The sequence below is a fragment of the Rhinopithecus bieti genome, unplaced genomic scaffold (genome assembly GCF_001698545.2).
Source record: "Rhinopithecus bieti isolate Rb0 unplaced genomic scaffold, ASM169854v2 scaffold_7884, whole genome shotgun sequence".
In the NCBI taxonomy this organism is placed as follows: domain Eukaryota; kingdom Metazoa; phylum Chordata; class Mammalia; order Primates; family Cercopithecidae; genus Rhinopithecus; species Rhinopithecus bieti.
This window is the reverse complement of record NW_016806331.1, coordinates 4,482,810-4,507,342: the sequence shown is the minus strand read 5'-3', so window position 1 is coordinate 4,507,342 and position 24,533 is coordinate 4,482,810. Positions and strand designations below refer to the sequence as shown.

Here is a 24,533-nt window from a genome sequence, read left to right as displayed (position 1 = left end):
CATGTAGATGAGTATCTCTTAGAGCATTTGAAACTCAGGCGAAACCTGGGATGATTCTTTTTTGAATGAGACTGTCAGTTTCATTGTAGGATGCCTTGTTTCTGTGGCTGTTGTCCAGTAAATCCCAATAGCAACCCCTTCCCAATAATTCTGACAACTCAAAATGCCTCTCTTCACCCCCCAACAATTTTCAGAACAACTTTTCCTCCACTGAAAGTCATTCAGGCTAGATTCTTGTCTGATAGGGTAGAAAATATTCCAGAAAAGAAACAGGTAAATTCTGAACATCCATCCTCCCTATGCAGAGTTTTAACAAGTGTCAGATAGCTACAGTCATCTGTACTAGGGTGATTTAATTTGATTTTTAAATTTAATTTTTTGAAGAAGATGCTCACATATGCTGTTATTTCATAAAATGAATACACCAGTTAACAAACAAAAAAAGGAAATATTATTTAAAACAGCTCTTTATTCTCAGAGTAAAATCCTGGGTGGTGAGAGAGGTCATTGAAGTAAAATGTATAGGTTGAGCATCTGTTATCTGAACATCTGAAATTCAAAATGCTCCAAATTTGAGCATTGTCAACACAATGCTGAAAGGAAATGCTCAAGAGTGTTTCAGATTTCAAATTAGGGAGGCCTCTCTGGCAAATAAAATGTACATATTCTAAAATCTAAAATTTGAAACTTCTGATCCCAAGCATTTTGGATAAGGGATATTCAATGTGTAGTATTGTAATTTGGTTATTCAGAAAAACTCTGAATTTGTTTGTTTGAAAATAATAGTAGGAACACTGTTAGGCTGACAATATGAGTGGAGCTAGGAATAATTTTTGACAGTAGACTTTCTTTTTAGTACTAAGCTTGAGGTAATATACTTGACTGTGACCACAGAAGAATTTACGAGACCAAACTACCAATCATTCCAGTGCATCAGGAAATGCTTTATTGAGCAGAGTTTTAGTATACTTTGTGTTGAATGTCAGTTAATACTTTTCCCTAATCATTGTATTGCCTTTTTTAAAGTGCCTGGTGTTTTGCTAGGTAACACATAGAACAAATTAAACAATGTTTAGACCTACTACGGCATATTCTGAAACTTGACAATGGTGACAGACAGTTAATTGGTAATAAATAAAGAAAGAAGGCTCCTTTATGGAGAGTTTCTGTTTTCAGTTTTTTAGTTAATCGCTAGAATTGGTAACTGGGTAAAGCAGATTGTGGTAAAGGAGATCTTCAAGGTGATTTTTTTATTTTTTATTTAATCAGGAACAGGGAAGGATAATACTTATTTGTAGAAGTATAAAGATGTTAAAAGAACAGGTTAAATTTGAAAGATAACAGTGTATGACAGAACAAAGGTTTACTGCAGGGATAGGCAAACTACAGCTTATATTCCAAATCCAGCCTACTACCTGTTTTGTATGGTTCATAAGCTAAGAAAGGCTTTCAAATTTTATTTTTTAAATTTTATTTATTTATTTGTTTTTTTTTTTTTGAAACAGAGTCTCACTCTGTTGCTCAGGCTGGAGTGCAGTGACGTGATCTGGGCTCACTGCAATTTCTGCCTCCCAGATTCAACTGATTCTCCTGCCTCAGCCGCCTGAGTAGCTGGGATTACAGGTAGCCCCCCACCACGCCCGAAATTTTAGTATTTTTAGCAGAGACAGGGTTTCATCATATTGGCCAGGCTGGTCTCGAACTCCTGACCTCAAGTGATCCATTTGCCTTGGCCTCCCAAAGAGCTGGGGATTACAGGTGTGCGCCACCTTGCCCAGCCATGGTTTTTAAATTTTTAAATATTTGAAAATAAATTAGAAGGGGTATAATATAATACATGAGAAATACATGAAAGTTAAATTTGTGTCCAAAAATAAAGTTTTATTGGCATATAGCCGTGCTCATTTGTTTATATATATGGCTGCTTTTGTATTACAGTACGACAGTTGAGTAATTCTGGCAGAGACTGTATATGACTTTCTCATTACTTTGTACTTTGGTATACTATGAATTGCAGTGATGCAGTTATAATTTGACAGCATTGAAAGTGCTGTGTGTATTCCTGTCCTGCAGCAGTTTATTTATTTATTGTAATAGTATGTTTAAAAAAAAAAGAAATATGACTTCAAATGTTGCATTTTTAAAGCACAGTGGACTATGGATTATTTGATCAAATTTGGCTGCAGAACATGACACTAATTGTGCTGAAAAGAATACAGTATATGTTGATGGTGCCAGACTGATCGTTCATCACAGTATTACCAACCTGTAAAAAAGCAATGGTCAGAAAAATTAGAAAATTAAAAATGGAATATCCAAACACTAGAATTTTATAAAAAGTGAAAATGAAGCTGTAATCTTTAAGTGCCTCATTGTTTAGCAAGTAAGGAAAGTCATCCAACCATTGATAAATCTTTGAAGCAATGTTTGACTGCCAAAGCTAAAGAAATGACTCCAGAGAAAATAAATTTGCTTTAGACAATTAGATGACTAGCCTTCTTCAAGAAAAGTGTTCCAGTAGATGAGGACATTGAGAGCAGTATCTAATAGCCAGTTCAAAAACAAACCAGGAGATTTTGAGTAGTTTCTAAATTCTTGATGAGTGGGCAGATGTTACTAGAACTGCTTATTGTTTAATCGAGGAATCAATGCTGAATTTCAAGTGATTGAAGAATTAGTATCTATGAATCACCTGCTTGCAACAAAAACTATAGGCAAGAATATTTTCATAGAAATTGAGAGAACCAAATTCAGTACATCCCAAAGTGGAATCTGGTTGGTATATGTTACAAATGTATTATAACTGATGGTGGTGTGTGGAGCAGAAAAAGGCCTACTTGGATGCCTTTCAAACCTTGTGAAAATGTAGTGTTTAATGCCTGTTGTTATCCATTGTATCATCAGTAGTACTTTGCAGAAAATATTTGAATTCATTGTGTATTTTAAACTGGTGTGTCAATAGTAAACTTCATTTGCTCTCCTGGACCTAAATATTGACATTTCCATGGTTTTTTTTTTGGTCAGGTATAAAAACTAAATATTCCATCTTGCCCTACTACATAGCAGTTTGATGGCTTAGCAGTACATTTTTTGAGCTCAGTGCCAAGATTGGATTTTTTCTGAATGAGAAAACTTCCATCAGTTACAATTACTGAGCAAGGAATATTTTTTGAAATTAAGTTTCATGCAGACTTAATAATGTTTAATGAATTTAGCTTAAAAGTATAAGGCAAAACCAGTTTTTGTGAAATTTATATTGTAGTAAAGTTGTTTCAATGACTAGTGATTTTGAGTGGTTTCTTTTACTTTTCATGCCTTGATAGCATTTGCTGTCAAAAGTTAAAGCAAGAATGTAGACTCATTCTCATACTTGAATATATTTTCTGACTTTTCAAACTGTAGTTCCAGAACTTCAGACATTGATGCAAATACAAAGGAAATTTCCATGTTTCAAATTCATTTAACTGCGCAATTGAGGAAATTATGCTTTAATTTAGATTGGAAGTTATTAATCTGCAATATAATAACATGTTTATAGGTAAATAAGTGTTAGGAGAAAAATCTACTGGCATTCTGTAAATGTCTTTCAAGCAATGAATATGCTCAGCTCATACTCGTGGATTAATTTTTCAAAGATGAAATACTTAAAATGTCATTATAGATCATCATCATCAGATAAAGATTTATGGTCAGTTTTGAAAGTAGGGAACATTCCAAACCCCAATTAAACAAAGTGTAATCTCCCTGCAAAACAGTTGTATTACAAAAAAAAAAAGGACTCATTACTATTATATCAATGAAAAATTTGTGAAAATTTGCTTTTTCTCATTATGTAACTACATAATATACTTGATTTTGCATCTCGGTCCACAAAGCCTGAAGTATTTACTATCTGACTCTTTACCAAAAATGTTTGCCAACCTCCAGCAGTTTATTGCATTGCTGAGATGAGTAGACTTGTCTGCTCAGTCATAGGCCAAATACATTCTTACGTTATTTTTGTACTAAGAAAAATTATATAACTTAGGGAAGATCCACTTTCTGATCTTAACTAATTATATATATAAATGGTATTACTTTAATATTGTTTTTTCTCCTTTCAGGGCAATTCCACATCCTCGTGGTCATGCACATTTGGCAGCACTTGTCAACCATGAATGTAAGCAGTTTCTGACTTTTTTTCAGTAAAGACGTACTTAAAAAAAATATTATTTTTTAAAGTGCAGGTGCAGTGTAGTTGAAAGTGAGCTGTTTTGAAAACATATTCATCCAAAGGAAAAAATAAATTTTTAAATTGATTTACTTTAATCTGCATTTGTATTTGGTCATGGCTCAGAGTTGCTGAGGTTAGGGAGGAAAGTCTAGTGTACTTTTATAACTTTGACACATTTCTGCTAATTTTAGGGATAATGAAAAGAATACATTTGCAGTTTATTTCAATTTGCAAATTGAAATATGAATATTATAGACACATATAAAGTATCAGTGTTAGTTTGGTATCATGATTGGTCATAAGACTTAAGTTTTTTAAAGTCTGCTTAGAAGACAAAACAAGTATTGGATTCCAGAAAAAATTAGTTCGAGTCCCACATTAAAGCAGTAGTGTGTATTAAAAATATATCTGATTAGGTTAATTAATATGGCTTACATGTGACATCATTCCAATTCTAACGATCACAGTCCTATTACTATATGATGATTTGGAAAAGGAAAGATGTATATGTTTTGTTTCATTATTATAGTAATATTTTCTAGAAGTTAAATTTTATGATAATACAAAATTTGAGGATGTACGCATTTGTTCCAAATTTATTTTATACAGTTTAATTCACATGTATTTAACATTTATTGTTCTCAAAGTAATGTGCTTAAAGTGCTGTATTATTATTCCTTGCAGATTTTAAACATTTTTCATTTGAGAATAGATAAGGACCAGTCCCTGTAACATGTAATTTCGAATAATATAATTTCGTCTGCTAAGTTGCTTTTGTATTTTTGCCTTTTACCTACAACTTTTCTCATAGAATAGATCATTTGTCTTTTGGAGAGCTTGTTCCAGCAATTATTAATCCTTTAGATGGAACTGAAAAATTGCTATAGATCGTAAGTATTTAATATTACTGTTTGGATTTTATGTGTAGAAAATTTTGCTTATAACCTGAATATTAATACCTTTTTAATGTCTTCCTAACTACTGTGTAAAGATAATCTTTAAGTGGTTAGTGAGTGAGATGTGTGTGGAGAGAATTTGTCCTATTAGTGGATGAAATTTGAATATTCAAATATGAGCCATAGAACAGAATAAAGAAATTCAAGTTAAAAGATGAAGTAGTTAAAAGGCAGAAGGAGTTCAATATAATCAGTAGAAATAGATGAAAAGTTAATACGTTAATAGGGCATAACTGCACTTTTTTGTATTCACCAAAGAAAGAATAAGAATGAAGGAAAGCTTCAACATTATGAGAAGAATTGTCTTCATTGTATAATATAGGTTCAAAGTTTTAAAATGCATATGTATCATTTTAGAAACCTCTCTGGAGAGTTTTACAAACACCAGAAACCTAGTTATTCTGGAATGGTTTGGTTATTAACATAGAAGGAGTACATCGTAGCACAGATAACCTTTTTAAAATGTTCTTTTAACCTTCTGCTCCATTTAAAGAATCAAGTCTATCCAAATATGGAAAGATAATTTTCTTAGCTTTTAGAAAGTTGTCTGTTTTCTGCAAGTTTTTGATTGCCTCTTTCTAAAATAGTCATGTTATATACCATGTTCCAGCTATTGGACATTTAAAGGACTCCTGAAGCTTATTCAGCTAGTAGGAATTCTGTCCTTTGTAAAATTGTAATTAAGGATTTAGTTTTTTATTAAGTAGATTTATTAGTATTCTATTTAGATTTATTCATATTCTTTACTTTTTAGCAGTGTTGTAATCATATATTAAAGATGTTTAGAATTTAGAATACTGATTTACATTTATGAATATTTTATGTTCATGTGGGAATGTTTCCCTTCAGGAAAGCTGAGTGTACTAAATTTAGAAATGTGTGGATGGAAACATTTTGAGATTTATAAGCTTTAGTCAGTATAATCTAATCTGTAATCTAAGCGTATGTTAATTCTCCTCTGAAATGAATTGCATGTTACCTGAGAGATGCTCATTTGGAAACATACTGGTCGATGCTTTGTTTCAAGATGTTAAAATGAACTACAAATTTTTGTACAGAAGCTCTTCTAAATATAAACAAGTTAATTTTCAAAATACTGTTTTTAAGTGCACTTCTTTATAAATTGAGAGAAACTAAGAGGTATTTAGAGTCATATTCTGAAATGCTGTTAGGTGAGTATCATCAGGTTATTCAGAGCTTTAAAGCAGTTTGTATACTTTTCTCCTCCCTAATATATGTTTCATTCGGCCTCTTTTCCTAAAAGAAAACATCACCATTACATATCTGCTGTGTCAGGTACCTATCCCTTTCCTGATGTTCTCCAGAAGTATTGCAAGGGTTACTTAACAATTAACATCTTTAATGCAGTGCAGATTTGGATAAACAAGATAGACCTAGTCCCTGCCCTTCATAGAGCACACATTCATATAGGGAATTAGATCTTTAGGTAATAAGTGTTAGGGCAAATGGCTCTGAACAAAATAAAGGGGATTGCTTATGATATGAGAAAGGGCATGGAAGAGGCTGTGGTATTTGAAAAAAAACTTGAGTGAAGTAAGTAAGTGAGCCAAGGGATGATCTTTTTGAGAGCATTGCAGGCAGCTTTATTATTAATGAAGCTGATAGAAATAAAACAGTCTATATGTGCTGCCACAAACTGGTTAACCTAACTCCATACTCCTCCTACTCTGCCAACTTCCCAAATGGCAGGGATGGCTCACTTTCCTAATGGTAGAGAGGTAGATATGTATGTCTTAAAGACAGAGGTGTTTAAAAGAGAGAATGCCTATACTATCTAGTTCAGTGGCTTAGCCACACATGATTACTTTCTGCAGATGAATCATTCCTTCCATGAGTGAGAGAGAAGTGGAGAGGAAGCTCAAAGCTTTTACTCTTTTATGTACACAGGAGTGCAAGCTTCTATTTAAATCTGGGATAATTTTTTCTGCTTAAATTTAAAACCGTGCTCCCCTTGAGTGAAACCGCCTGGATTCAAGTTCTCACTCTGCCACTTAATAACTTGGACTTTGGCCTGTTTCTTAACATCCCTCTACTTGAGTTGCTTCATCTCTAACAAAAGGATGATAAAAACATTTACTCACTTATCTAGTTGAACCTGTAGATAGATGTATCTATTTATAATTTTTCCAGAGAATTCTCTAGACCTAGAGAATTAACGTGTTTTATATTATGTGAATGGGTAATTGTTTACAGTTAATTAGTAATTGGCAATATACTGATATTTAAAACTTGTGTTAAACTTAGAAATGCCTAATGACTACATAAAAATGATCCTTTTGATTACACAGTAACCCCAGGCCATCATTGAGTAGTTTCTTTAGTTTTCTTCCTAGTGTGATATCAGTTCCTTGTATTTATTCAAAGGCTAGCTAATTTGATTTTGGTGTAGTGTATATCTTAAGATATTAGTAGAAACTGAAAATGTGTCTTGTGGTGGTTATTCTCTTATAATTTTATTTTATTCTTAATTTCTGTACTGTAAAGAAATGCTGGCCAGGCGCAGTGACTCATACCTATATAATCCCAGCGCTTTGGGAGGCCGAGGCAGGAGGTTCACTTGAGCCCAGGAATTTGAGACCAGCCTGGGCAACATGGCAAAACCGTGTCTCTACTAAAAACGAAAAAAAATTAGTTGGGCTTGGTGGTGTGCATTGTAGTCCCAGCTATGCAGGAGGCTGAGGTGGGAAGATTGCTGGAGCCCAGGAAGTTGAGGCTGCAGTGAGCCATGATTGTGCCACTGCACTCCAGCCTGGATGACGGAGCGAGACCCTATCTCAGAAAAACAAAACAAAACAAAAAAAGCTACTTTTTCGTATTTGATAAAAGGATAATAATGATTATGAGGAATATTTAACTAAGTCACTAGTTCATTTTTCTTAAACATCTGTGTTGCCCATCTTATGCTTACTGAGAATTTTTTTTACTGAGTATAAATATGTTGCTTTCATTGGTTCTTTCTTTAAAATTTTTTTTTTTTGTTAGACATTAAGTTGTGTATAACATTACATTTCAGATTAAATGTTTTTATTTTTTATTTGTTTGAGACAGGTTCTTGCTCTGTTGCCCAGGCTGGAGTGCGGTAGCACAATCATGGCTCATTGCAGCCTTGACTTCCTGGGCTCATATGATCCTCCTACCTCAGCCTCCTGAATAGCTGGGACCCAGAGGTGCATACCAGTATGCCCAGCTAATTTTTAAATTTTTTGTAGTGACAGGGTCTAGCTGTCTTGACCAGACTGGTCTCAAACTCCCAGACTCAAGCAATCCTCCTTCCTTAGCCTCCCAAAGTGCTGAGATTACAGGTGTGAGCCACCACATCCAGCTAAATTTCAGGTTAAATGTATTTAATAGAAGAATCTATTTGGCAGTAGTTTGTTGCTACTGAATTCATAAAAAGATTTTTTTTAATATTCTAGACAACCAGATGTTCCAGTATTTTATTACAGTTGTGCCAACAAAACTACATACATATAAAATATCAGCAGACACCCATCAGTTTTCTGTGACAGAAAGGGTAAGTTGAATCCAGCTGGTAAAATAAGTTGGTGATTTCTTTAAAAAGCATTTTAAAGTTTCCTGGCTACAAAATAAGGTGGCATTTTACTTGCTGTTTTCCCTCATTTAAAAATCTGTGTAAGTTTTGAAATGAATTAACGTTTTATTTTAAATCAGAAATATATCAGAAATGAATATTAGTATATTCTAAAGCAATAAAAGTAGATATTAAAAAATCTGAAATGTTTTCTATTGCATTAAGACTTAAAATTGTTAAATTGTGATGGCCTTAATTATTTCATTCTTAATGTCTTAATTTTGTAATGTGTTTTCTCATAAATTGATATAAGCAGTTCTTGATCTGGCAGCAGATTCTTTGAATTCTATGTTATTTATTTATTAAAAATGTACTACCTTTTCTGGGCATATGTGGTTATCATGGATTAGATAACAAATTTAGAGGGTTTGCCTTCCTAAATTAATGCTTTGTATTCATCTGATTGTGATGAAGAACATTCCACTAGCTCAGAGTGGTATGGCCATATAAATAAATACTGACAATGATGAGCAAAGGTTTGGAATTGGACAGTTTAATAGATTTCTCATCTACTTTGGGGTCATATTTTCTTATTTTTCTGTTTGAATGGTGAGTATTCAAACACTTGTATCCAAAAGAATTCTAAGGCAAAATTTAAGTGCTTTAAAATTTTTGCTTTCCTTTATATAGTGTTTTCTTTTACTAGCCTTATAACTCATGATGACCATGCCCTCAATAATTGTGGAATTTTTTTTGTTCTTATGAGCTTAGGTATTGAAGTTTTTAGGGGTGAAGTGTCATGTGTCTATAGCTTTTCACTTGGCATGGGGAAAGTACAAGTTCATATAACTGCATATATATGTATAGGTATGTGTGTATATACACTCACAAAGAAACTAGGTAAAGTTTATACAAGAACATATTGTGCTTTTCAACATTTCTTTAAGGAGTAGGGAGATTCCATTTCTCACCTGTAAGATTGGCAAACACCTGAAGGACAATACATATAGTTGACAAGACTTTGGGGAAAATAGGCAAACATGCAGTGCTATGGGAATGCAAAGTGGCATAATCTTTGTGGAAGGTAGTTTAGCAGTACCTGCAAAAGGACATGTGCATTTACCCTTTGACTCAGCAATCGCACTTCGAGAAATCTATTCCAGAGATACAGTAGGCAAAAATATAAAAATGTGTGTTTCAGGCTATTCATTACATTGTTATCTGTAATAGTAGAAGGTTAGAAACAACCCAAATGGTACATCTACACACTGGAGGAAGATGCAATTGTTAAAAATCAAATGAGAAAGATCTCTATATACTGATATGAAACATCTCCAGGATGTATTTTTAAAATAACAAAACCTATATATATATATATATATATATGATAGAATCCCAGGGCATTTGATTGTTGAAGGATGTGTTTATAGATAGGGTGACTGAAATAGTTTTTTAACTTAAAAAAGAATGGAGTAACTGGGTTTGGTAAAGTGCACAATATGGGGTGGGAGGGAGAGAGCTGACATTAATTAGTCCTGGAACCCAAAGTGAATCATTATTAGTCTTTCATTATGTAGATGCCCTGATCCTTAAAACAGTTTCTACCCTTATAGGTAGTGACAGTATATTTATAACTCAGCATGATATTGAGCATTTTAGAGCTTTAAGACATAGTCACTTTATTGGAAACTTGATCCGTTGGCTTATAAGGTTGTATTGTGCTAGTAATAGGGAAAGGGTTTTGTAATGCCCTACATAAAACTGTTTTAATTTCCCTTGGTAGTAGTTAGCTTCATTATTTGTATTCCTAAAGGTTGCAGTTTAGTTACAGCATGAGGGACATGCCATATATTTGTAAGCTCTTGAGCTCAGTAGAAAACTTGTATCTAAGGTGATCTTTTTGAGGAAAAAAGAATGATTCTGCTCTTTTGATAGTTTCAAAAGCTGATTGCACAAAGAATACAAAATAATTTGTCTCTGAAGAGCTTAGTCTAGTAGGATAGTTCATAAGGAAATGTGGATGTCCTTTTACAATAGGGCTGCAGGGCTTAATATTGAATGTATGTAAGTAACTAGATGACATGAATTCTGTTTCTTTCTTCCTCCTGTTTCTCCCCTTCCTTTTGCGTCCCTTTTAGGAACGTATCATTAACCATGCTGCAGGCAGCCATGGAGTCTCTGGGATATTTATGAAATACGATCTCAGTTCTCTTATGGTGACAGTTACTGAGGAGCACATGCCATTCTGGCAGTTTTTTGTAAGACTCTGTGGTATTGTTGGAGGAATCTTTTCAACAACAGGTTAACAACCATTTCCTTTTTGTCTAATTTCTAAAAGTGTTGCTTACACTTAAGTTGCTTCTTCTCAAAGGGACAAGAAGTATACTGATTTTCATGTTTTGGTATTTAAGTAGCTTTTTCTTTAATTACAAAACTCCGAAATTATATTGACTAACCAGTAAACATAACTAATTTCATTGTATTCAATGATATAAGGTAGATTATATAATGGTGAATTAGAAAGATCCTGGGTATTAACATCAGATTGAACTAGAATTGAATGTAAGTTCTGCCATTTACTTGGTGGTAGCCTGGAATAGATCACCTACCTTTTTTGAGGTTTTCTAATCAGTAAAAGTAGCAATAATAATATATAATTTGCAAGTGTGCTGTAGAATTAAATATGAAAATGCCTACAAGGCATTTAAGGCATTTTATACAGTATGTAAAATCATATGTTACAGTACTTTGAATTATGCAATACATGAAACTAGATTTGTAATCAGTGATGTGTTTATGATTTTTGTCCTGAATCCTGGAATATATTCACTAAGATTATTTGTTGAATTGTAATGATGAAAATTGGGAGTTAAGTACGATACAGGAAAAGGAAACAATTCTATTTTCATCTTCAGTCCTTATTCAGTATTAGATGGAGCTGGGTAGTTTATTACACTTAGAATCATGTTTTTAAATGAATGAATAGCTTTTCTTTGGAAATTCTTTGTTAGTACTTCATTTTAATCTATTTAAATTTGTGTTGTTGACATCATTTATTTTCCAAAATTGTATTGGTTTGGGAAAACCTTGAAAAGATTGTGTTTAGGCCAGGTGCAGTGGCTCACACCTATAATCCCAACACTTTGGGAGGCCAAGGCTGGCAGATCAACTTGAGACCAGGAGTTCCAGATCAGCCTGGCCAACATGGCAAAACCATGTCTCCACTGAAAATACAAAAAATTAGCTGGGCATGGTAGCACATGCCTGTAATCCCAGCTACTTGGGAGGCTGAAGCACAAGAATTGCTTGAGCTGGGAGGTGGAGGTTGCAGTGAGCCAGGATTGTACTACTGCACTCCAGCCTGGGTGATGGAGCGAGACATCTCAAAATAATAATAATAATAATAAAAGATTGACAGTGATTGTGCTCAGATCATGAATTATGTGGCCTTGCGATTTTGAAAAGAAATCCATTTGTTTTTAAATCTATCTTGATTATTTTTTAACCATAGAAGTGAATAATGCAAACTACTTTATTTTCTTCCATAATCTATTCCATTATAGTTATTTATTCTTAAATAACAGTTTAGGAAATAATTAAAAGCATAAACTTATTGTTTATTACAGGCATGTTACATGGAATTGGAAAATTTATAGTTGAAATAATTTGCTGTCGTTTCAGACTTGGATCCTATAAACCTGTCAATTCTGTAAGTGGTATAGTATACATGGTGCTGATCTCTAAATCTTAGAATCATTGTTAAGTCTATGGGCCGGTCATGGTGGCTCACACCTGAAATCTCAAGACTTTGGGAGGCCAAGGCGGGAGGATCGCTTGAGTCCAGGAGTTTGAGACCAGTCAAGGCAACATAGTGAGAGCCCCATTTCTACAAAAGATAGAAAAAATTAGCTAGGGAAGGTGCTGCAAGCCTGTAGTCCCAGCTACGTGGGAGGCTGAGGTGGGAGGATCACTTGAGCCCAGGAAGTTGAGGTTGTAGTGAGCTGTGATCGTACCCACACACTCCAGCCTGGGTGACAGAGCAGACCCTGCCTCAAAAAAGATGGACAGAGAGAGAATAGTAGCTTTTGGTTCCTAGAAAGGATTGCCCAAAATAAAACCTTGTGTTTAGAGGAAAGAGTATAAGGAATAAAACTAATTCTTTGGTCTTTTCTTCCCTCCTTTTCTCTTTAGGTTCCTTTTGAGGATGGCCACACAGACAACCACTTACCTCTTTTAGAAAATAATACACATTAACACCTCCCATGTGAAGGAGAAAAACTTTTTGCCTGAGACATAAAACCTTTTTTAAATAATAAAATATTGTGCAATATATTCAAAGAAAAGGAAACATAAATAAGCAGAAAACATACTTATTTTAAAAAAGAAAAAAAAGGAAAAAAAAAACCCAAACTGAAATTCTATATATGTTGTGTCTGTTACAAATGTCCTAGAAGAAATCTTGCAGCTAAACAGCGAAGAAGCCCAACTGGAGTATTGCTTTGAAGATGACGCCTTCTTATATTTTCACAGCAAATGGGTGGTATCAAAATCAGACATTGCTTCTTGGTGATAAAAAGCCTGAACGAAATAAGTGAAACTACATCTATGGAAAAAAACAAACATTGAGAAGTTCAAATGTTTGCATCCTTTTGTTTTTAAAAGATATGATGTCAGAATAAAATGTGGAAAACCAGTCTAGACTTTAAAGAATTGTGATCAGGTCACATTTTAATAATAATAAAAAAAAAGAAAAACAGGGACTAGTTCCTATGTTATAGCCATATTAATGTTAAGCCATATTAACAAGACCAATTATCCAATAATTTGGTCTTAAAAAGTAACTTCTTTGAACTCTGATTATTAACTTATCTAACTGTTGAAGATAGAGTCTTAGAAGACTAAATTCTCACAGGGGCAGGTATGCAGGTGTTATGTAGCAAAGTTATCATTCACAAATAGTATATAGAATCTTATACAGGGGAAAGAAAGCACTTTTTTGAAAAAAGATGCCAAGTTTTTAATCTAATCATTATATTATTGGTATATTTTGGGGGACATAGGGTGAGTTATAAAAAAATCCACTACTGATGGTGAAAATTATCAGTTTGGAAAATATTAAGAGAAAAATAGGATATTTTATATATGTGGTGAGTGGAGAACAGGGTAACTTTAAATGACAGTGTAAGGCGAATTTTAAGCACCACAATCGGATATATCAGATCTGAGAGGTGCCGTGTTAAACATTGTCCATTAAACTGTAAAACTGGATTATGAAGTATTTGCATTCAGGGTGTCCTGAATATGATTGATTCTGTATTAGATTGTGTTCTAACTTTCTTACTATTTAAGGATTGGTTCTAAATCTTCAGATTATAAAAGATTAAAAATAGTGAGAGGGAGCTATCACACAGGTACTATTAAAAGCTGTATTTGGAATATGTGTGCCAATATCAGTTTTCCTTTTGTAATACTGAATGACAGTAGAAGAATCATCAACCATTCCCCAAAGTTTAAATCATTTAAGGAAATGGGGAAAGAAAATTCCAGGTAAATAACAAGACTGAAAGATTAGATTTAAAATAGTGGTTTTAGAAAGTAGGATATCACAAGTAACAGTTTTCAAATGGATTTTTTTCAAGATAAAGAAATGTATAAAACAGGATAACCAAAATGAAGAGAAGGAGAAATAGTGATGGGTCTATTTTGCAGTAAAGTTTATGCAGAATGACATTTCGCAGAAAATAACAGAAGCATCATTAAAATATATATATATCATTAAGAGCCATGAAGTGAACTGATGAAAATAAGTGATACACTTTGAAAGATTTTTGCATCCAGAAAATTCTAAATAGTGAATGAGCCTTCTTTAGGTTTTGATTTATTTTTCTGAAGATTTTTTCCAACAAAGTTTGGCTGTAAACTAACAGAACATCTATCCACAGGAATCTTCATAGGAAAGAATTAGAATTTTAGACTGATCGCTGCTCCTTCAAGTGTGCTTGTAAGAAAATTCAATCAAGTTTCAGGGCTTTTTCTAAATGGGAGGGAAAACAATATTGATTTAGGATTATTTTCTTTAGAAGTAGATCATTTTAAGTATTAAAAAGGATTTTAAAAATTATTTTGATATATATGATTTTTAACTGTTTTCATATTTTCCAAATACCGTATTAAAATTTTAATTTATCTCCTATGAAAGGAATTTCTTTAAAGCAAAATTCTGCTTTGCCATTGATTTCCATTTTAAAGGTTAAAGGCTTCCATCTGAAACTCCTCAAATAGAGTCAGATTTTTGGCAAGTGGAAGTATTAAAATTCCAACAAGCCCTTTGGATGATGAAGTTTACCTGCATATTAGGATTTGTTAGGAGTTTTTGGCCTCACCAAGTGTTTCTTTTCTATTGCAGAGAGCACTTTACTCACCTACCTATTATGCAACTTTCCCTATGCCTGGAGGTGCCTCCAGAAAGGATACCCTACTTTATTACCCAATTCTCCTTTTTGTTTTAGTATTCATGGCGTCTATATGTTTATATTCCAGACTACATATTTAAAAGTCTGAGACCTCAAATTATATGAAATGGATTTTTTAATACTATGTTTGCATACATCGACCTATAAAGAAGATTAAATATTTAGGTGAATAATTCCCTGCTGCAGTATTTGTACACTTCAGACTACCTCCTAGGAAAAGCTTAACTTAGTATTACAAAATTCCCCCTTTTTTTTTTTTTTTTGAGAGATGGGGTCTTGCACAGCTGCCCAGGCTGAAGTGCAGTGGCACGATCATAACTCACTGCATCCCCGAACTCCTGGGTTCAAGCAATTCTCCTGCCTCAATCTGCTGAGTAGGTAGGACTACAGCCATGCACCAACAGCCTGGCTAATTCTTTTTCATTTATATAGATAGTGTTTTGCTGTGTTGCTCAGGCTGGACTCCAACTCCCGGACCAAGTAATCTTCCCACCTTAGTCTCCTGCATTGCTGGGATTATAGGCATGAGCCACTGCACCTGGCACCCAAGTTACTTCTAGTTCTCAAGTTAGATGATTTAAGATCACACTTTCCTTACACGTTTTATGATCGCATTCAATTTTTATAATTAATTTACTAATGCAATCAAGATTTACAGTCTTTAATACAATCTTAATTTTGGAATTTGTAAAGGAATGACTAAGATCTAATTTTTTTTTTTTTTTTTTTTTTTTTTTTTTTTTTTTGAAACTGAGTCTCGCTCTGGCTAGGCAGGAAGGAGTGCAGTGGTGCAATCTCAGCTCACTGCAACCTCCACCTCCTGGGTTCAAGTAATTCTCCTGCCTCAGCCTCTCGAGTAGCTGGGACTACAGGTGCGTACCACCAAGCCCAGCTAATTTTTTTGTATTTTAGTAAAGATGGGGATTCACTCTTAGCCAGGATGGTCTCGATCTCCTGACCTCATGATCCGCCCGCCTTGGCCTCCCAAAGTGCTGGGATTATAGGCATGAGCCACTGCACCCGGAGAGATCTAATTTTTTAATAGTGTAAGAGAGATACACTGTGCATTCCATCTATGTCCTGAGTAATTCAAGTACCAAAAAGTAATTTAATATGAAACTCCTTGAAAATTCAAGATGCCTATTTTTGGTTGTTTAAAAGTTACTTAAACCTGAGCCTTAGGACCTTTAAAATCTCAGCATGCCTTTTAACCTAGTACTTTTCCTGTTTTGAGCTCTAGCAAACCTTCAGCAAGCCAAGGTGGTAGGTAGCCCTTTTTCAACACTCAAATAGGTCACCAGTTGTTTACTACCTTATGGTAAAATGCCCGGATCAAGATCCATGTATCTGCCCATATTGTGATGATGCAATCAAAGCATAGTTTTTTTCTACTTTCTGAAATATTTCTTTGATAAAATCACTTTACATTTAAGAGTAGAAAACAGATTGCCTTGGATTTTTTTTTCAACTATTGAAAATACTGAAAATTTTTTTTCAACTTTTTTTGGTGTGTGTGTCTTTGAGAGAAAAGAGAACATAAAATATTTAGTGTTGCAAGCACAAACGTTTGAACTCAATAAATGACAAACTATGAAGCTTTTTTTTTTGTCTTTACATACTAGGACAGCCATTAAGTATACCCAAATAAGCCTGCAGTTCCATCATTGTAACACTTTTGTTGTCTCCCGTACGAGAAGCTACAGGAACTCTTTATTTAAAATGTCACGTTTACATTTGCTTTTCTTCCAGATGGAGCTAAATTGCTGTATGATACAGGGTTTATTTTATATTTCTCATATTAAAGATGAAAAAGTGAAAATTGAGTAATTGACTCGAATTTACGTGTATAAATATGTGAACAGTTGAATACAAACAAGATTACAAGCAGTGAAACATTTAAATAGTTATGGCAACTCCAAATAATATTTTGTGTTTCACAAAAGAAGTTAGGTTAACTTTTCCAAATATAGCTCGTTTTATACTATTTTAATAAGGAAAAACTATTAAGGATGAGAAGGCATGAGATAAAGTGTACATTAGTGAAAGCCATATACTAAAGCAGACCTTCAACAATAGCTCATAACTAATAAATGCTTTGTATTTTGTTTTCAAACAGTTACGTAAATCAATTTGGTGACTTCTTATACTGTACTGACATTTACTTTAAGGTATTTTTCTGGAATTGACTCAAATTGCCATATCACATCTGGTATTTCTTTTGCAGTTCCAGGTTGGAATCAGTATTTCAAATAAAGTAGGGACACATCTAAAATATTTGTGTATCAGAAAAGGTGTTTCTGGCTATTTAAACTCAAGTTAAGCATCCTTTGCCACAGTAGTATCTCCACTTTGCAGGGCACTACTGTCTCTCAAACCAGTTACATTTGAAAACCAGCAATTAGTAGTCTTAGTTAACTAAAAAAATGTTTTAAGTGATCTAGGCAGTGAGCATTTTTCCACACCTTTATGTGGGATTATGAGAATTGTTACTTCTTACTATAGGCGATTGCTTATGTTCCCAGACATTATTGGAACAGCAGTTCTAGAAGAGTAGCCATGTGGAAATTTACAAGTGATTTTTGTAAACTTTGAAAATTATTGATGTTTTTGGAAACTAGACCGAGCTACTTGAATTGTTTATGTTTATTGTAAGATAACATGCTATTTGGGCATTATTAGACCAGTCTCTACCTTGAGATACTAAGTTAATTAAATGAGGTGTTAAATGGAAATAATGATGTTAGTTGAAAATAGCAAGAAGTGTTTCTGTGAATTGTGTGCCCACTTGCCTCAACCTTTTCTAGTATTAGTTGCCTCAGGCAGTTACTCTTCAACTCTGTAATACTTGATACTGTATCAGGTATCTTGTGGGTAGAGAATATAGGGATTGCCAGAATTTCTTTTGAAACATAGGTACCTTTTCTTTGTACTTTCCATCCTCTTTTTTCCCCTACGTAGAAGGTCCTTTCCCATTGCTTTGTTTATATTAGGCATTCAAGTAATTGCGAATTGGTCTTGATATGAAATAGTTATATGCTAGAGATTGCCCTTCATACAGGTACCTGCTTTTACTGCCTAATCATCACAAAAGAATTTTGTGTCATTTATCTGATGCCACAAATAGAAGAATACTCATGTCAAAATAACCCTGTTAATGGTGTTAGAAAAAGTGAAGCATTATGTACCTATAGGTTAATTTATATTCATCTGATAGTTATTCCTGTGATGTGATTTGGTGGAAAGAGTTCTTTGGAAGTTATTTCCTTTTTCTGGGGTTAGGGGTGGGGTACAAGGGGTGTAAAGGAGGGAGAAGTGCTGCGGTAGTCAGCAGTTAAAGACAACACTAGAAGAGGGGAAGAATTTTAATTCAAATTTTTATTTAATCAAAAGTCAAAATGTGGATACTTGATTAGTGGAGTTATTGAATTGGTGAAACATACAATCAAAAGTGAATTCTTAGAACTATTATGTCTTAATCCAGTCCCGCTGAGCTATATCTTGATTTCATACTTTTACCATATCTATAGCTTGTATCTTAATTGATATAACTCAAAAGTACCATATAGACATCTCAAACTAAAGATCACCAGGTGCTTAGTGTCAGAGCTGGGTTGTCTGCTATGGAAAGTCTTTCCCAGAATTTCCATGAGATTGGGGAAGATACTGCCCAGTGAGCATAAATATAACTGCCATTCGTTGTTAACATTTTATGCCTATGTCGTTTTCAGCTAGTTATGTGGTGACTAATTTTAGTTGTTTAGGCCCCAAATAGTGTATTTGAGTAATATTCCATGTTTTTAACATGAAGAAATGCTGCAATCCAATGTACTCATCTCTCAAATATGAGGAAAGTTGGGGTAACAGTTACATTATTACTATAGGAATTGGAGAATATATATAGTTTTCACTAGTTTGCATTATACACAAAATATTTTTAAGAAAACAAAACCTATTTCCTAAACTGAAGAGTCCCTTAGTGAAGTCTATTCACTTCGCTGCTGTATGTGGTACAGTTAACGTTGTGCAGGTGGAATGATCACGATACTAGTAAATCCTCTGGGGATCACGTTAAGTGCAATCTTCCCCACTTTATACCAGAAGCTACAGTTTAAAAGTTCATTTGAAGTTTTGTTTTGCTCAGTGGCAAAGATCAAATGGGACCATCCCTCTCCCTGTTAACCACTCAAATTGAGTCCTGAGTGGGAAAAGATTAAATATAAAGGGTTTGGCAACTTTTAGAAGGAGACTCTTGAAAGAAGGTTACCAAGAAAATTGAGGATTAAAAAGATTAAGAATGGCTATCAAATTCAAATTTGAGAATATCAATTTTGACTTAAAAGCATAATACATGAGTCCCCAATGCAAATACGCTTAATCCCTCACTCTATACATACTTATTTACACTTCTTTTTCCTTTTAAAGAAGTGAATATAGTTAAGAAAATGTTAAATGTAAACCTACTTTTCTGGTTCCCCACCTACCAAGACTCCAAGGTATAACATGGAGAGACATTTTCAGTGGGGAATTACTTCTCTTACTTCATTTTTGAGGATATTGAGATCATTCTCCTTCTACTCATCTTGATTTAAAATTTTTCTTTTGGGTACCCAGAATGGTTCCAAGGTTAGTACTGCTTGAGTTCTTTTCAACTTCTGCCATGCATCTTTCCATATTTACTGAGTTTAAATGAATCCTCTCAGGGAGAAAAGAAAAGCTAAATATAGAAAAGTGGGAGTACTTTCACGTTTAATACGCAAGGGCATAAAATAGAATGTTAGGAAACAATTTGGATTTTTTTCCCTAAAATGTAGGTGACTGGGCTAGTTTACATCCTTCTCTCACTGAAATAAAAATATATAGTTAAGGAATAGGGATGAATACATAAAAGGTGACATTGACAGTTTGGGCATATTCCTTGTTACTTTCTAATCTTGAGGATCACAGTTTGCTGTTTTAGAGGTATCTGAGAGGTTCCAGATAAAAAGCGATGGTGAAATGTTCTTAAACTTTGAGCGTGCTGGATGCCCTGAAGTAGGAGAGGAATTTATAACAGAAGCTTACAATGAAGAACCAGACATTCCGAGCCATCTGAGATCTTGCAATGAGAAGGCGCCAGACGATTAGGAAGAGGGCAGTATTAAAGAGGTAGTGAATATTTCGGAGCCTAGGGAAGAGACAGATATAACCAAAGTTAAAACTACCAGATACCCAACCACATTATCTGAAGATAAATGTGTGTTTTCCTGGCTATGACTGGCAAGTATTAATGTAGTGCTCACAGAGTATTTGGCATAACTTGGCCTTTTGGTTTTTGCATCTTTCATTTCCGCAGCATTCTTGCTGAATAGTCAGATTTCTACCATATTTCTCTAACTCATTTCTCTTATACCGCTCTCCATTTGAAACTATTTACAAGCATGAGTAGCATAATCTTGTAAATATACTTTGATCATGTTACTGCATCATAAATCTTCACTGGTTCTTGTTCATTAGAAGGTAAATTCTAAAGTTCTTGGCTTGCTATTCAAGGTTCCTCCTTCCTGTTGTGCAAGCTACTTTTCTATCCTTATCATCTCTGCACTACAGTCCTCTGCTTCTACCAGGATTATACCAGAGTGCTAGAATTTTGTCCCTCAGGGATTATGACTGAAAGAAATTTAAGGTAGTTGAAAAAAATTGACGAGGGACTTTTTTCTAGGTTAATAGCATAACCAGGTCTCCTGCCTGATGGGTATTTATATCCCATTATGACAGAGTGTGGTAGAAGAAACAAATTTGGGTTCAAATCTGTCTCTTAGACTTACTGTGCATTACCATGGGCAAGTTATTTGCTGTGTTTAAATCTAAACATCTGTTTCATAAAAATGGAATAACAAAAGTAATACTTGCCTCATAGAGGTGTGGTGAAGTCTAAATGAAACTGTTACAGGGTAGAGTATAGAGTGCAGGACCTGTAATGTAGTAAATGCTCAAGAAATGTTCATTCTTCTCCTTCTCTGCACAAATGTTATGTCTGGTATAAAATCAGATGCACAGTAGGTGCTCAATAAATACTAACTGACTGATTATACTTACCTTTTTAAGTGTTGCTTTGCTTCTGGGATCCCAGCCATATCCTCTTTCAGTAAGTATTTTTTAACTCCCAAAACATAATTTTCAATGTATTCCAACCAGTTCAACTGGCGCACATCAAAGTTGAATACCTGAGAGGCAAGAGAGATTATAGATTGCCAGAATTGCAGTGCTGGACAGTCACTTTGTCCAGCTGAGGTTTCTTCTACATAGATGAGTGACCTTCAATTTGGGAGACATAAGTTGAACCTCTCCAAAGGAGAGATTATTTGAGTCATTATTTCAAAGGTGCTGATAATATGGATTACTATTTACATAGGAATATTTAAACATGGATCAAACACAAACACTTCACATTTCTTGTGAGAGAAATTTAAAGGAAAAAAAGTATTACATAGTCTGGCGAAAGCTTATGGTTGGTTTGGTATATATTTCAGCTAACCGTGGAGTAATTATTTTTAAAAGTGATGGAATAATATGTTAGTGACCAAAACATAAATGATGCAACTTTCCCTTTCCTCTTAAATTCTGGTGTTACCCCGTATCCTACCATCCTTTCCTAGAGCATTACCACTTAATTATGCAGATTACACTTCGGAAAGCAAAGCCTTAAGGAATAAGTTACCATAATTTATATTTAAGAAGAGAGTGGTAGTGAAAGTAAAAAGGAGTGATCACAACATGGGGGAGGAGTAGGGAAGAAGGAGAAGGAAAAGACTGATCTGTTTAGGGAGAGAAATTTTGCCACGTAGAAGACAGATATAGAGAGTGACAATAAAGAAAAAGGATTAAAAATTTTAAGGTATCTTTGAGGAAGAGAAAAGAAAGACACTTGCATGACCAAAATGTATTCTTTTTTTGGTTTGTTATGAAAAGCTGGAGTAAAGATTTGAATTGCATTCCATAGATTTTATTTTTTGTGTACTTTCTTTGAAAATGACGCTGAGCTGACACAGGATCATGAGGTGGCCCAGATTTATATGGTTTACAAATGGAGATAGGATGAGTTCGGAAGAGAAACCTGATAGGTCATTCTTGAGCCATCCAGGGATCTTTTCAAAATCTCCATATGAAGGGCTTAACTGGAGAAAGGAAGGGAGGAAACGATCTTCAAGTATATTAGAAAAAAATAGTTTTGATTGAATATAAAGAATTTAGGGCACTAAAACCTGTTAGTAGAAAGACTGTCAAGAAGATTCTGGTATCATCTCTGGAAATATTTCAAGTATTAGGTATTCTTGGACAGTTTGGTATGACCCTGTTATCAAATAACAGATTGCATCAGTGAGTGGATTTGGTTCAATAGGGTTTTATTTGGTGTATTTGGAGAGAATGGCCTGGAAAATGGACTTGTGCTAGCCATTTAAAAAGTCTAATATTTATAAATCTTAGAAAGTGGAGGGTTTGTTTAAGGTGCATTTGTCCTTCCAGCTGGGTACTCTTCTCTCTCTTTGGACATACAGCACTCTCAGATCACTTTTTGTATTAATCCCTGGACATTAAAAAAAAAAAGAGCCTATCTTTAGTGGAGAGTTTCTCTCGTGTACAGTGAAGGAGAGTTGCTCGTTACTCTTAACTTACTGAACTTCTGGTGAGGCCTCACTAGGAAGGATTTTAATAACTAAAAAGTCTTAATCCAAATAAATGATGTTCCTAGAACAACAAGAATGATGTTCCTTTGAATGGCACAAAGTAGACATTTAATAAATACTTGCTGAATACATTAATGAATTCTAGAATTTTGGTCAAATTAATTTAAATATTAATTTTGAAAGCCAAAAGTGTTTCTTTTTTGTTATACAACAATTGTTTCTATTTAGTCTGTATATAAGGTTTACATGAATATGACCAAAGTAAACTCTTAGTTTGATCAAGGCTTAGATGGTACCAAATAAAAGGCATACATTATCAAAACCAAAAAGCCAGTCACCACTAAAGATCAAGTTAGTTAACTTTAAAACGGCTTCACCATTTTCTGAGAATCTCTTCAGCTTAATTCATAAATTGCATCTTTCCTCCAGAGTCTATATTTAGCTCTGTTTCTCTTTAGGAAATATTACACTTCTAAAGAATGTAATTGAATGTGACATCTTAAAGATTTAGTAGTTCTCTAGGGCTCCTTGATTCTTTCTCCTTTATATGCAAATTAAATGTTATATATTAATCACAGAAAACCATCTTAGAACTCGGAGGGAAGTAACTAAATATTATTAACCCTATTTAACATTCTGAGCATTCAGTAAACATTTAATAATGAGCCCTTTGCTGATTCATTGTCCATATTGCTTTTGGTTTATCCTGTCAACTTGCATGGAGAAAAATGACAAGAAATAACTTTTTAAAAGTCATAAATGGGCTGGGCGTGGTGGCTTATGCCTGTAATCCCAGCACTCTGGGAGGTCGAGGCGGGCAGATCACCTGAGGTCAGGAGTTCAAGACCGGCCTGACCAATATCTTGAAACCCCATCTGTACTAAAAATACAAAAATCAGCTGGGCGTGGTGGCGGGCGCTTGTAGTCCCAGCTACTCGGGAGGTTGAGACAGGAGATGCACTTGAACCAGGGCGGCGGAGGTTGCAGTGAGCCGAGATCTCGCCACTGCACTCCAACCTGGGCAACAGAGCAAGACACTGTCTCAAAAAAAAAGTCATAAATGTATTTGCTTTGATAACTTTTTTTTTATTTCTCTTCATTCTTCCTTTTGAACAATGAGTCCCATGAAACTATATTTTCCTTTTCACTTTGCTACTAGAAAGCTCAAGAACAAATTCACTGCTTAAATTAACTACAGCAACTTAATAGGATCTTGTAGATTATGTCTGGACATCCTCTTTTAAATTTTAGCTGTGACTTCATATTCTGATTCATATTTCCTTGGTTTTGCATTTTATTTTATTTCTATTTTGTTCTTTCATTATGTGTATTTTTTGCAAGATACCTCAAACCTTGTGAGATTTAGAGTATTAACAAAGAGAGCAGATGAGATGAGTGAGTTCCAGAGTGCCTCAAAGACTTGTCCAAAAGATGAATTGCTTTTTGAAAGAAATTCCATTATCACTTTGATTGGATATGATTTTTATAGTATCATTAATATTGCTTAGTCATTCATATAAGCAGAGGCTTTTATTTTTATACTGTTTAACATTTCTAAGTTTGATTTCAGAGTGGTCCTGTTCGGAATCTTGATTCCGTATGGCAATTCAAACTGAATTTTGCGCCACACCAGAATTTGGCAATTACGTTTAGTACTATTACTTTTGCTAAGAT

General features: G+C 34.2%; 2 protein-coding genes across 5 annotated transcripts in view; one reads left to right on the top strand and one right to left on the bottom strand.

Moving 5' to 3' along the window:
* The window catches only part of ERGIC2 (ERGIC and golgi 2), a 42,851-nt gene extending 27,486 nt beyond the window's left edge, over positions 1-15,365 (top strand). Inside the window, 6 exon segments of the mRNA XM_017875606.1 lie at positions 4,104-4,159; positions 5,006-5,107; positions 8,607-8,704; positions 10,861-11,023; positions 12,349-12,431; positions 12,914-15,365. Of these exon segments, the coding sequence (XP_017731095.1) occupies positions 4,104-4,159; positions 5,006-5,107; positions 8,607-8,704; positions 10,861-11,023; positions 12,349-12,431; positions 12,914-12,976 (565 nt within the window). The 3' untranslated portion in view covers positions 12,977-15,365.
* Positions 15,366-18,553: 3,188 nt separating this feature from the next.
* FAR2 (fatty acyl-CoA reductase 2) overlaps positions 18,554-24,533 on the bottom strand; it is a 196,819-nt gene continuing 190,839 nt past the window's right edge. For all 4 annotated transcript variants that reach the window (XM_017875601.1, XM_017875602.1, XM_017875603.1 and 1 more), the window contains 2 exons: positions 21,271-21,398; positions 18,554-20,359 (listed from right to left, as the gene is read on the bottom strand). In XM_017875601.1, coding sequence (XP_017731090.1) covers positions 20,197-20,359; positions 21,271-21,398 — 291 coding nt within the window. In that variant the 3' untranslated portion in view covers positions 18,554-20,196. The remainder of the gene's footprint in view (positions 20,360-21,270; positions 21,399-24,533) is intronic.